We start from the raw sequence: 14,067 nt of genomic DNA, 5'->3' as shown, positions 1-14,067 counted from the left end.
TGGTTTTTATAATAAGGGTTTTTTTAAGTTGTTTTAGTATTGGATTGTTACATGCTGTTTTTTATCCCTGTTGTTAGCCGCCCCGAGTCTACGGAGAGGGGCAGCATACAAATCCAATAAACAAATAGATAGATAGATAGATAGATAGATAGATAGATAGATAGATAGATAGATAGATAGATATAGAAATAAAATAAAATAAAATAAAATAAAATAAAATAAAATAAAATAAAATAATAAAATAAAATAAATAAAATAAAATAAAATAAAATAAAATAAAATAAATAAAATAATAAAATAAAATAATAAAATAATAAAATAAAATAAAATAAAATAAAATAATAAATAAAATAAATTCAAATAATGTGACTTCATTAACTGAAAAAGAGTCCAAGCATCTATTTGAAAATTTTATCTTGGTCGGTAAGCCACTCCCACCCAGTCACATTACCTTTACTCCACCCCCCAGTCACATGATTGTCAAGCCACTCCCACCTGGTCGGCAAGCCACTCCTACCCAGTCACATGGTTATCAAGCCACACCCACAAAATAAGCCACACCCACAGTGTGGCAGTAAAAATTTTGGCAACCCATCACGGGGCGCGCCCCACTATTTGAGAAGAACTGATTTATGACCACATTGAGTCTAAAATGTCTATGGCTATGTGAGACATTTGTTAATAGCAATACCAATAGCACTTAAGACTTATATACCGTGAAGTAAGCTATTACTGAGGAAATGGGAAATGGAGTAAATAATGGGTTATTAAATGAGATAAGAAATTAAGGGCGTATAATGGTATAGGGATTTTCAGTATGTTCAAGCAACAAAATGGATTGGAGCCGTACTAAAAAATGTGGGGGGAAACGGTTCTTCGTGTATATAAAATTGAAATAAGGTAAATGAGTTACAGATGGTGGAATACCTCGGTAGATGAAATGGGAATTGAAATTAAGATTGGCGTTTGATTGTAGAATTAATTTAAGATGTAAATTTGGAGGGTGAAAGAGGGGAAGCTTAAAAGGCATTGGGAGAAATGGAAATAATAATTGTTTAATACAAAAACTAGAAATGAAGAACACATAATGATGTGTGACATTAAGAATATATAAGAAAAAAAATAAGGATAAAGAACTAGGGAAAAAGCATAATATGGCTGAAATTGCAAACAACGAGTCTGCGGAGAGGGGCAGCATACAAATCCAATAAATAATAATAATAATAATAATAATAATAATAATAATAATAAGATATATTATTGATCATCTGTAAGAAATGTTATCTTTCAGCTGTGGCGAGGGGGGCGTTTGCCCAGGTTCGCCTGGTGCACCAGTTGCGGCCCTATTTGGATTGGGAGTCACTGCTCACAGTCACTCATGCCCTCATCACCTTGAGGCTCGACTACTGTAATGCTCTCTACATGGGGCTACCTTTGAAAAGTGTTCGGAAACTTCAGATCGTGCACAATGCAGCTGCGAGAGCAATCATGGGCTTCCCTAAATATGCCCGTGTCACACCAACACTCCGCAGTCTGCATTGGTTGCCGATCAGTTTTCGGTCACAATTCAAAGTGTTGGTTATGACCTATAAAGCCCTTCATGGCACTGGACCAGATTATCTCAGGGACCGCCTTCTGCTGCATGAATCCCAGCGACCAGTTAGGTCCCACAGAGTTGGCCTTCTCCAGGTCCCATCAACTAAACAATGTCGTTTGGCAGGACCCAGGGGAAGAGCCTTCTCTGTGGCGGCCCCGGCCCTCTGGAACCAACTCCCCCCAGAGATTAGAATAGCCCCCACCCTTCTTGCCTTTCGTAAGCTTCTTAAAACCCACCTCTGTCGTCAGGCATGGGGGAACTGAGATATTCTTTCCCCCTAGGCTTCTACAATTTATGTATGGTATGTTTGTATGTATGATTGGTTTTAAAATAAGGGTTTTTAGCTCTTTTAGTATTGGATTGTTGCATGTTGTTTTACCACTGTTGTTAGCCGCCCCGAGTCTACAGAGAGGGGCGGCATACAAATCCAATAAATAATAATAATAATAATAATAATAATAATAATAATAATAATAATAAATAATAATAATAATAATAGAAAGGATCCGGACAACACTTTGTCCATAAAAGATATACAGTTTATGCTGTTTTAAAAATAAAAAAAACTTAATTTAAAAAAACACGTATATACCACTTTACAGTGCTTTACGGCCCTCTATAAGCTGTTTGCAGAGTCAGCCTATTGCCCCCAACAATCTGGGTCCTCATTTTACCTTAGATCTTGGAAGGATGGAAGGCTGAGTCAGCCTTGAGCCTGGTGAGATTCGAACTGCTATATTGCAGGCATCCGGCAGTCAGCAGAAGTAGCTTGCAGTACTTCACTCTAGCCACTGCACCACCAAGGCTCTTGTCAAGTGAGTTTTGCCCCATTTTTCGACCTTCAATTTAATTCAATTCAATTTATTGGATTTGTATGCCGCCCCTCTCTGAAGACTGGGGGCGGCTCACAACGACAATAAAAACAACATTCTAGCGAAAACAAATCTAATATTAAAAAGCACATAAAAACCCCATCATATTTAAAAAACAAACAACACATACATACCCAAACATAAATATAAAGAAGCCTGGCGGAAAGGTGTCTCAATACCCCCATGCCTGGCGGTATAGATGGGTCTTGAGTAATTTACGAAAGACAAGGAGGGTGGGGGCAGTTCTAATCTCCAGGGGGAGTTGATTCCAGAGGGCAGGGGCCGCCACAGAGAAGGCTCTTCCCCTGGGGCCCGCCAAATGACATTGTTTAGTCGATAAGGCCAACTCTGTGGGACATTATTGGTCGCTGGGATTCGTGCGGTAGCAGCCGGTTCCGGAGGTACTCTGGTCCAATGCCATGTAGGGCTTTAAAGGTCATAACCAACACTTTGAATTGTGACCGGAAACTGATCGGCAGCCAATGCAGGCCACGGAGTGTTGCAGAGACGTGGGCGAATCTGGAAAGCCCCACGATGGCTCTCGCGGCCACATTCTGCACGATCTGAAGTTTCCGAACACTTTTCAGAGCTAGCCCATGTAGAGAGCGTTGCAGTAATCGAACCTCGAGGTGATGAGGGCATGAGTGACTGTGAGCAATGACTCCCTGTCCAAATAGGGCCACAACTGGTGCACCAGGCGAACCTGGGCAAACGCCCTCCTCGCCACAGCCGAAAGATGATGTTCCTTGCCACTTTGAAAATTTGATCACATGATTGTGGAGATGCCACAAAGATCATAACTGTGAAAAACGGTCATAAGTCATTTTCCCCCCCAATGCTATGGTGCCTTTGAATGGTCACTGAAGGAGCTGTTGTAAATCGAGGACGGCCTGTATTTGAGATTGTTTTCATAACAATGGCAAACTGGCTTGCTACGATTGTACCGACCACTAGAGGGCAGCACATTCCTGTGTTGATGGTGGAAACGTTTTCCTTCTGTGGATTCCGGGCTGAAAATGCCTCAGTTTCCCGCTTTCCCTTTCAGTGTAGCCCAATCCGACCCAGACGCTGGGGGATGAGCAAAAGAGAGGCCTGGCTGCGACTCCCCATCTTGGCTACAATTGGGGAATGGGGGTCCCTCTCCAACCTCCTGGGGGGAGATGTGAGGAGGAAGGGGGAGGGGACCACATAGAGAGGCCGTTGGGAGCTCTGGAGGCCCATAAGCTTTCTTCCCCCCACTGCTGGCGGTCTTTGCGACCCCCTCCTCCCCCTAGCCCCCTTCTGCCCCCCTGCCCAGAAGCCAAATCTCATGCAGGGTGTGTCGCATCCGGGATTTTCCTACCGGAATCATGTACCCAGGAACATCTGTGCCTTCAGAGAAGGGCGGCATATAAATTTAATAAATTTAATAAATAATAATGATAATAATAACAGCAACAACAACAACACTGGCTGCTGCCTGTCAGTGGTAAAGTCTCCTTCTAGAAGTTTCTTGCCTCAGGAAATGGAATCTAGAAAACTGTAAAGGAGGTGATATTCCTTGTTCATCTTTAAACAGTAATTATTGGATGAATTTGTTTGCTAAAACTGCTTTCACCATTCTGATTATATTAGGAGCTGCTGAGTGACATAAATTATCATATTCTAATCTGGGCAGAGGTGGGTTCCAACTTACTTCGCTACCAGTTTGCTTCTCCTGCGGCGCATGGCCGCAATTTGGGGGAGCGCTTTGTGCGTGCGCGTATGCGCAGCGCCAAAAATCCTCCCCAAAAATTTCCACCCAAATAATAATAATAATAATAATAATAATAATAATAATAATAATATAAAAATAAAATGAAAAAAAAATGAAAATGAAAATGAAAAAGATAAAGTTATACATAATAAAAATGAATAAAAATGAATAAAAATAAAATAAAAATAAAATGAATAAAAAAATAAAATAAAAATAAGATATAAAATAAATAAAAATAATAAAAATAAAATAAATAAAAATAAAAATATAAAAAAATAAAAATAAACAAACATGGCAGCATCCATAGACCAAACGGGATCCGTGACTCGCTGTAGCTAACCAAGTTTTAATGATTTGAGCCTGATTTTACGACTTTTATTTTTTGGCATGGTGGTTAAGGGAATCATTGAAGTTGTTAACTGGTTGTTAGTTTCACGACCACTCGTAACCCACTTTTTTCAGCGCTACTGCAACTTCAAAAGGTGGCTAAAGGAATGATTTTAGCAAGTTGAGGATTATCTGTGTTTATCTTTTCAAGATTTTAGGCAGGAAAGAGAAAGCAAGCAGTGATGTAACTTTACGATGGCTGTTTATATTTAGTTCATAGCAGGCACTCGGACCATTCGGTTTGAACAATAACATTTCCGCAGAATTTGAAAAGGAGAAGTTTTTGCATTTAATAGCAGAGGGATTACTTCCTTGTTTTCAGGTATCAGAGAAATGAAAAGGGAACATTGGTGTATTCATTTTATTTTATTGAAATATTTTTCTTTAACATACATAAGTGCTTAGTAAATATATTGTCTGGGTCAATCTACTTATCAATAATAATATTAATAATAATAATAATATTTACTTGTACATAGTGACATTTTTCCAATTTCTAATTTCTACCTCTATTATCTAACCGTTGTTCAAACGAATCCCATGTTTTTTAAAAAAATATTCTGTATCTTCTTTATCCTTTAATATTAACCTAGCTATTTCCGCAGATTCTAATATTTTTAAAATTATATTTTCATCTGTAGGAATTTTCTCATTTTTCCAGTGTTGTGCAAATGCCATATGTTCCCTTGGTCATATTTTTTTTCTGGTAATATACCTAACAAAAATATTTCTGGTTATAAATCTTTAAAAACTTTAAAGATTGGGTAACCGTTTGTCTAAAATGGTATGGAGCTTTCTTCTTGAGCAGGCGGTTAGACTAGAAGACCTCCAAGACCCCTCAGAACTCTGCTATTCTATTCTATTCTATTCTAATTCTACTCTATTCTATTTATTCCATTCCATTCCATTCTATTCTATTCTATTTATTCCATTCCATTCCATTCTATTCTATTCTATTTATTCCATTCCATTCTATTCTATTTATTCCATTCCTTTCCATTCCATTCTATTCTATTCCATTATAATTTCTTTTCTCTTCTATTTTACAATCATGGCAATAAAAACCACAAAATGGAGCAAAATTAATTTAACCACTTAGTAACACAAATATGGCCCTCTGTTATGATGATACATCAAGACAAAAAAAATAGGCCTATGCCACATACTTTTTTTTAAAAAAAAATTGATCTAACACAGAAATACAAACTTGGCCATTCTCACGCGCAATTCACATTCAGATTCCAGATTGCATGTTTCACATTGTTTCCGGATTTCCAAAAGTCCAAACTACCCATAACAATCAGGAAAAATTAAGGCACAATCAGCATCACGTAGCAGAAAAGCAAAAAGAGTCACATTTGGGATGAGTGGATTTTCCAGGACCCTTCAAACTCCATTTCAAGAGGAACGTTGGGGCCCATTCCTGTAGGGAAAAGAGAGAAGAGTGGGTTTTGCCGTAAAAATTGAGCCTCAACAACTGGGTTGTCAATAGTCCTCGGCTTACGACCACAATTGTGCCCGAAATTCCTGTCGCTAAGTGAGAAAGTTGTTGGTTGAATTTTGCTCCACGTTTGCCAAGTAAATGAGACCGCCTTCTGCCGCATGAATCCCAGCGACCGGTTAAGTCCCACAGAGTTGGCCTTCTCCGGGTCCCGTCAACAAAACAATGTCGTTTGGCGGGCCCCAGGGGAAGAGTCTTCTCTGTGGCGACCCCAGCCCTCTGGAACCAACTCCCCCCAGAGATTAGAATTGCCCCCACCCTCCTCGCCTTTCGTAAGCTTCTTAAAACCCACCTCTGCCACCAGGCATGGGGGAATTGAGATACTCTTTCCCCATAGGCCTTTACAATTGTATGCATGGTATGTCTGTACGTATGTTTGGTTTTAGAATAAGGGTTCTTAACTGTTTTAGTATTGGATTATTATTATTATATGCTGTTTTATTGCTGTTGTTAGCCGCCCCGAGTCTGCGGAGAGGGGCGGCACACAAATCCAATAAATAAATAAATAAATAAGTGAGTGAGTGAGTGAGTGAGTGAGTGAGTGAGTGAGTGAGTGAGTAAATGAGTAAATGAATAAATAAGTAAATAAGTAAATAAACAAACAAATAAATAAATAAACAAATAAATAAATAAATAAATAAATAAATAAATCTGCTCAAAAAAAATAAAGGGAACACTTAAACAACAGAATATAACTCCAAGTAAATCAAACTTCTGTGAAATCCAACTGTTCACTTAGGAAGCAACGCTGATTGACAATCAATCTCACCTGCTGTTGTGCACATTCAACTTTGTACAGAACAAAGTATTCAATGAGAATATTTCACTCATTCAGATCTAGGGTGTGTTCTTTGAGTGTTCCTTTTTTTTTTTTGAGCAGTGTATTTTTCCAACATCAATCTTTCCCAGAAAAATAAAAGAGACTCATGGATGCCCCCTCCCACCAGAAGTCAAGCCTCAATTGAAACCATTTTGATTTGACTTACACATTTCCCATCATTGTCAATAATTTCTCCACCCATTTGGCTTTGGGATCAATGCAGACTTTGTGGCTATTATTCTTCAGTGTGATTCTGGAAAGCAAGCAAAATTGTGGAGGTGAATTTCCCACACCAAATAAGAAACCTACTTTTGGGAGGGAGTTAACTAGAATTGTGCTAAGTCTGCACTACTAATAGTCTTCTCATCATTCCCATCACCCTCCTCCTCCCACTAATGACTGAATGATTATAACTTTGTTGCTTGTATCCTTATGATGTATATTGACTGGTTCCTAATGTGATTGGATTGTTTATTTGTACCCTATGACAACCATTAAATGTTGTACCTCGTGATTCTTGATAAACTTTGGAGGGGTCTGTAATATGGTAAATGATTTAGCTTTACTAGATAAATGGTCAAAGCAATGGAAACTGCAGTTTAATGTTTCCAAATGTAAAATAATGCACTTGGGGAAAAGGAATCCTCAATCTGAGTATTGTATTGGCAGTTCTGTGTTAGCAAATACTTCAAAAGAAAAGGATTTAGGGGTAATGATTTCTGACAGTCTCAAAATGGGTGAACAGTGCAGTCAGGCGGTAGGAAAAGCAAGTAGGATGCTTGGCTGCATAGCTAGAGGTATAACAAGCAGGAAGAGGGAGATTATGATCCCGCTATATAGAATGCTGGTGAGACCACATTTGGAATACTGTGTTCAGTTCTGGAGACCTCACCTACAAAAAGATATTGACAAAATTGAACGGGTCCAAAGACGGGCTACAAGAATGGTGGAAGGTCTTAAGCATAAAACGTATCAGGAAAGACTTAATGAACTCAATCTGTATAGTCTGGAGGACAGAAGGAAAAGGGGGGACATGATCGAAACATTTAAATATGTTAAAGGGCTAAATAAGGTCCAGGAGAGAAGTGTTTTTAATAGGAAAGTGAACACAAGAACAAGGGGACACAATCTGAAGTTAGTTGGGGGAAAGATCAAAAGCAACATGAGAAAATATTATTTTACTGAAAGAGTAGTAGATCCTTGGAACAAACTTCCAGCAGACGTGGTAGATAAATCCACAGTAACTGAATTTAAACATGCCTGGGATAAACATATATCCATCCTAAGATAAAATACAGAAAATAGTATAAGGGCAGACTAGATGGACCATGAGGTCTTTTTCTGCCGTCAGACTTCTATGTTTCTATGTTTCTATGTTTATGTACACTGAGAGCATGTGCACCAATGACAAATTCCTTGTGTGTCCAGTCACACTTGGCCAATAAAATTCTATTCTGTTCTATTCTATTCTGTTCTGTTCTATTCTATTCTATTTTATTCTATTCCATTCTATTCTTCATTCCAATATTCTATACTATTCTGTTCTGTTCTGTTTTATTCTCCGGGACCGCCTTCTGCCGCACGAATCCCAGTGACCAGCTAGATCCCACAGAGTTGGCCTTCTCCGGGTCCCGTTGACTAAACAATGTTGTTTGGTGGGACCCAGGAGAAGAGCCTTCTCTGTGGCGGCCCCGACCCTCTGGAACCAGCTGCCCCCGGAGATCAGAACTGCCCCCACCCTCCTTGCCTTTCATAAAGTTCTTAAGACCCATCTTTGCCGTCAGGCATGGGGGAACTGAGACATCTCCCCCAGGCCTATACAGTTTGTACATGGTATGTTTGTGTGTATGCTTGCTTTTAATAATGGGTTTTTTAGTGTTTTTTAAATTATTAGATTTGTTCTTACATTGTCTTTGTTATTGTTGTGAGCCGCCCTGAGTCTACAGAGAGGGGCGGCATACAAATCTAATTAATAATAATAATAATAATAATCATCATCATCATCATCATAATCATAATCATAATATTCATTCCAATATTCTATTCTATTCTATTCTTCATTCCAATATTCTATTCTATTCTATTCTATTCTTCATTCCAATATTCTACTCTACTCTACTCCTTTATATTCTTTATATTCTATTAAAATTAAGAAGGGCATCCAACATGTTAGCAACAATTTTTTTAAAATCTTGATTTAGCTGTGGTGATGATTCAACTTAAATCTGAAGGGAACCAAACAAGGAAACTATAGAGAAACATAAAAAGACACATTTATCCCTTTTAGAACAGAAATTGGGAAATTTGATAAAGTGGCTAGGATGCTGGATTTTGGCTGTTAAGTGCCCCAATCAGGGTATCCAAAGGAATGGGTGTTTAAAAAAAAATTCACAATGGTTGCAACCGCACAATTGAAACTTTGATCCTTTTGAGCTGCATTATTTATTTATTTATTCATTCATTCATTCATTCATTTATTGGATTTGTATGCCGCCCCTCTCCACATAGCATTGCAACACACACACACAAACACACACATACACACACACACACTAAACTATGTTTAAAGCTGAGAAACACTGATATACATAGAAGATAGACAAGGACTAGATGTGTGCTAGAAGACAGGGCAGAAAATGCCTGGGGAAAAAATTTCAGAATCTAAATTTTGCATAAACCCAAATATATTTACATGATTTCCATTTTTCTGCAGGAAACCCCAGCTGGAAAGATCTCGACTCTTGCATATTTTGCTGGACGAATGAAGGCGCTCGTGACTCTGTGACATTTGCAGCTTAAATTCGCCGGGTCAAAGATAGCTGTACAATTTCAGAAAAGATTATAGTTAATTTTAGATGCACAACGGAGTATTTCAAAAGTGCTGCTCAAAGATGATTAGGGGCCTGAGGTCTTAAATGTATAAAGAACTTGGTATGTCTTGTCTGCTGAAAAGAAGGACCAGGGGAGACATGATAGCAGTGTTCCAATATCTCAGGAGCTGCCACAAAGAAGAGGGAGTCAAGCTATGCTCCAGAGCATCTGAGGGCAGGACAAGAAGCAATGGGTGAAAACTAATCAAAGGGAGAAGCAATTTGGAACTAAGGAGGAATTTCCTAACAGTTAGAACAATCAATCCGTGGAACAGCTTGCCTCCAGAAGTTGTGAATGCTCCAACACTGGAAGTTTTAAAGAAGATGTTGGAGGTGAGTCTTGGAAAACAGGTTTATTTTATTTATTTATTTTGTCCAATACACAATGAGGGTTTTAGTGTGTATATATCTATATACACATAGTAAAATACATGATGAAGGTTATAGAGGAGATACTCATAGTAAAATATATCTAAGAAAGAATAGAAAAGAAGGTATAGTAATAGAACATATCAATGAAAGAATAGAAGAAGATATATAGGAATAGAAGAAAGGTATAGGAGATATAGGAGAGCAATAGGACAGGGGACGGAAGGCACTCTAGTGCACTTGTACTCGCCCCTTACTGACCTCTTAGGAATCAGGATAGGTCAACCGTAGATAATCTAAGGGTAAAGTGTTGGGGGTTTGGGGATGACACTATGGAGTCCAGTAATGAGTTCCATGCTTCGACAACTCGGTTAATGAAGTCATATTTTTTACAGTCAAGTTTGGAGCGGTTAATATTAAGTTTGAATCTGTTGTGTGCTCTTGTGTTGTTGTGGTTGAAGCTGAAGTAGTCGCCGACAGGCAGGACGTTGCAGCACATGATCTTGTGGGCAATACTTAGATCTTGTTTAAGGCGTCTTAGTTCTAGACTTTCTAGACCCAGGGTTGAAAGTCTAGTCTCGTAGGGTATTCTGTTTCGAGTGGAGGTTGGCCCTCTCCCTTAATTTTCAAATCAGTTTAAATACATTTCACATAGATTATTTAAAATAAATAAAGTTCTGAACTTATTTGGAAGTTCTCAAACCACATAAACGTCAATGCTATTATCAGGATGAAAGACTTATTTATTCTATTAAGCCCATGGCACATATGCTAATTTGTGCCGCACGAATCCCAGCGACCAGTTAGGTCCCACAGAGTGGGTCTTCTCCGGGTCCCGTCAACTAAACAATGCCGCTTGGCGGGACCCAGGGGAAGAGCCTTCTCTGTGGCGGCCCCGGCCCTCTGGAACAAACTCCCCCCAGAGATTAGAATTGCCCCCACCCTCCTTGTTTTTGGTAAGCTTCTTAAAACCCACCTCTGCCGCCAGGCATGGGGGAACTGAGATACTCTTTCCCCCCTAGGCCTTTACAATTTTATGCATGATATGTCTGTACGTATGTTTGGTTTTATAATAAGGGTTTTTAACTGTTTTATTATTGGATTGTTTATATGCTGTTTTTATTACTGTTGTTAGCCGCCCCGAGTCTACAGAGAGGGGCGGCATACAAATCCAATAAGTAAGTAAGTAAGTAAGTAAGTAAGTAAGTAAGTAAGTAAGTAAGTAAGTAAGTAAGCAAATAAGTAAGTAAGTAAATAAGTAAGTAAATAAGTAAGTAAGTAAGTAAGTAAGTAAGTAAGTAAGTAAGTAAGTAAGTAAGTATGTAAGTAAATAAATAAATAAATAACACATCACCATTATTTATTTTTTTATTTTATTTTATTAGATTTGTATGCCACCCCTCTCTGAAGACTCGGGGCGGCTAACAACAATGAAAAGACAATGAAAACAAATCTAATATTAAAAATAATCTAAAAAACCCCAATTTAAATAATGAGCAAATATGAAACTACACTATTTACAAGTTCAAAGGCAGGCTATTTATACAGTCGGTACATGATGTAGAGTGAAACAGCAGAGGAGGAAGAGAAAAGCTCAAGAGGTTTACTACTTACTTGCACCAGTGAGGTGGCAGGCGATCAGCAGAAGCGAAAACCCAAGGAAGACACGACAACTCATTCTGACTATCGAAGAAGGCTCACACTTCCACCAGAAAGCTCACCGATGTGGATTTGTGGTGGCCAGCCACCTCCAATTTATTGCATAGATCCCTCACTGCACGTCACCAGCAAAAGGGCTATTTTGGGAAAACATGCAAAGTTGCATCACACACCATTTCCCATCGGTTTCCCTCGGAATTTGCAATGCTGAGGTTTGCAATTTGATCATCGAACCCATTCTTAATTTAGGAATTGCAGAAGTGGCGCTGGCAGAATACATCAACTCTTCTTTAAATTCGAAAGGTAAATATAACGTCTGTTTAAAAAAAAATCCCCAACAACCCAGAATTGAAACTTATTTATTTTATTTTATTTATTTATTTTGTCCAATACACAATGAGGGTTTTAGTGGGTATATATCTATATATACATATTAAAATACATGATGAAGGTTATAGAGGAGATACTCATAGTAAAATATATCTAAGAAATAATAGAAAAGAAGATGAAGTAATAGAACATATCAATGAAAGAGTAGAAGAAGAGATATAGGAATAGAAGAAAGGTATAGGAGATATAGGAGAGCAATAGGACAGGGGACAGAAGGCACTCTAGTGCACTTGTACTCGCCCCTTACTGACCTCTTAGGAATCTGGATAGGTCAACCGTAGATAATCTAAGGGTAAAGTGTTGGGGGTTTGGGGATGACACTATGGAGTCCGGTAATGAGTTCCATGCTTCGACAACTCGGTTACTGAAGTCATATTTTTTACAGTCAAGTTTGGAGCGGTTAATATTAAGTTTGAATCTGTTGTGTGCTCTAGTGTTGTTGTGGTTGAAGCTGAAGTACCGTAGTCGCCGACAGGCAGGACGTTGCAGCATATGATCTTGTGGGCAATACTTAGATCTTGTTTAAGGCGTCTTAGTTCTAAACTTTCTAGGCCCAGGATTGAAAGTCCAGTCTCATAGGGTATTCTATTTCGAGTGGAGGAGTGAAGGGCTCTTCTGGTGAAGTATCTCTGGACATTTTCAAGGGTGTTAATGTCTGAGATGCGATATGGGTTCCAAACAGATGAGCTGTATTCGAGCTGTATACCTACAGCACCATAAGTAGTCCAGAAGTTACAATCATTCCTTTAGGGCAGAGGTCTTTGAACTTTTTATTTATTTTTATTTATTTATTTATTTTATTTATTTATTTTGTCAAACAAGTATAGGTTGATAATTTGTATAAATAAAACATTAGATAAGTAATGATAAAAAGTAACAAAAGAAGACAATAGGACAGGGACGGTAGGCACAATGGTGCGCTTATGGACCCCTCTTACAGCCCTCTTAGAAAAGAGGAGAGGTCAATTGTAGATAGTCTAAGGTTAAAAGTTTTGGGGTTAGAAGTAGAAACCACAGAGTCAGGTAGTGCATTCCAGACGTTGATTACTCTGTTGCTGAAGTCATATTTTTTGCAGTCAAGTTTGGAGCGGTTGACATTTAGTTTAGCGATTTCGTGCTCGTGTGTTGTTGTGGTTGAAGGTGAAGTAGTCGTTAACAGGTAGGACATTTTGGTATATGATTTTATGAACTATAATTAAGTCGGAATGGAGACGACGGAGTTGTAAGTTGTCTAAGCCAAGAATTTCAAGTCTGGCGGAGTATTTATTTTATTTATTTATTTATTAGATTTGTATGCTGCCCTCTCTGTAGACTCGGGGCGGCTCACAACAGCAATAGAACAATTCATAACAAATCTAATAATTTAAAAATATTTTAAAAACCCCATTATTAATCAGACATACATACAAACATACCATACATAAATTGTAGAGGCCCAGGGGAGATATCTCAATTCCCCCATGCCTGGCGGCAAAGGTGGGTTTTAAGGAGCTTACAGAAGGCAAGGAGGGTGGGGGCAGTTCTAATCTCCAGGGGGAGCTGGTTCCAGCGAGTCGGGGCTGCCACAGAGAAGGCTCTTCCCCTGGGACCCGCCAAACGACATTGTTTAGTCAACGGGACCCAGAGAAGGCCAACTCTGTGAGACCTAACCGGCTGCTGGGATTCGTGCGGCAGAAAGCGGTCTCGGAGATATTCTGGTCCGATGCCATGAACGGCTTCACAGGTCATAACCAACACTTTGAATTGTAACTGGAAATTGATAGGCAACCAATGCAGACTGCGGAGTGTTGGTGTGACATGGGCATACCTGGGGAAGCCCATGATTGCTCTCGCAGCTGCATTCTGCACGATCTGAAGTTTCCGAACA

The 14,067-nt window shown here is 38.9% G+C and overlaps 1 protein-coding gene across 1 annotated transcript; it reads right to left on the bottom strand.

The window, feature by feature from the left end:
* Window positions 1-5,652: 5,652 nt before the first annotated feature.
* On the bottom strand, window positions 5,653-11,853 carry LOC139169877 (alveolar macrophage chemotactic factor-like). Its single transcript, XM_070756540.1, has 4 exons — window positions 11,766-11,853; window positions 9,605-9,731; window positions 7,079-7,165; window positions 5,653-6,014 (listed from the first exon to the last, which is right to left on the bottom strand). Exons 1-4 carry the CDS (start codon window positions 11,827-11,829, stop codon window positions 5,990-5,992), a joined length of 303 nt encoding a protein of 100 aa, XP_070612641.1. The 5' UTR covers window positions 11,830-11,853; the 3' UTR covers window positions 5,653-5,989.
* Window positions 11,854-14,067: the final 2,214 nt, after the last annotated feature.

This window comes from Erythrolamprus reginae, chromosome 7 (assembly GCF_031021105.1).
Source record: "Erythrolamprus reginae isolate rEryReg1 chromosome 7, rEryReg1.hap1, whole genome shotgun sequence".
Taxonomy (NCBI): domain Eukaryota; kingdom Metazoa; phylum Chordata; class Lepidosauria; order Squamata; family Dipsadidae; genus Erythrolamprus; species Erythrolamprus reginae.
This window is presented reverse-complemented; position numbering and strand designations above follow the sequence as displayed.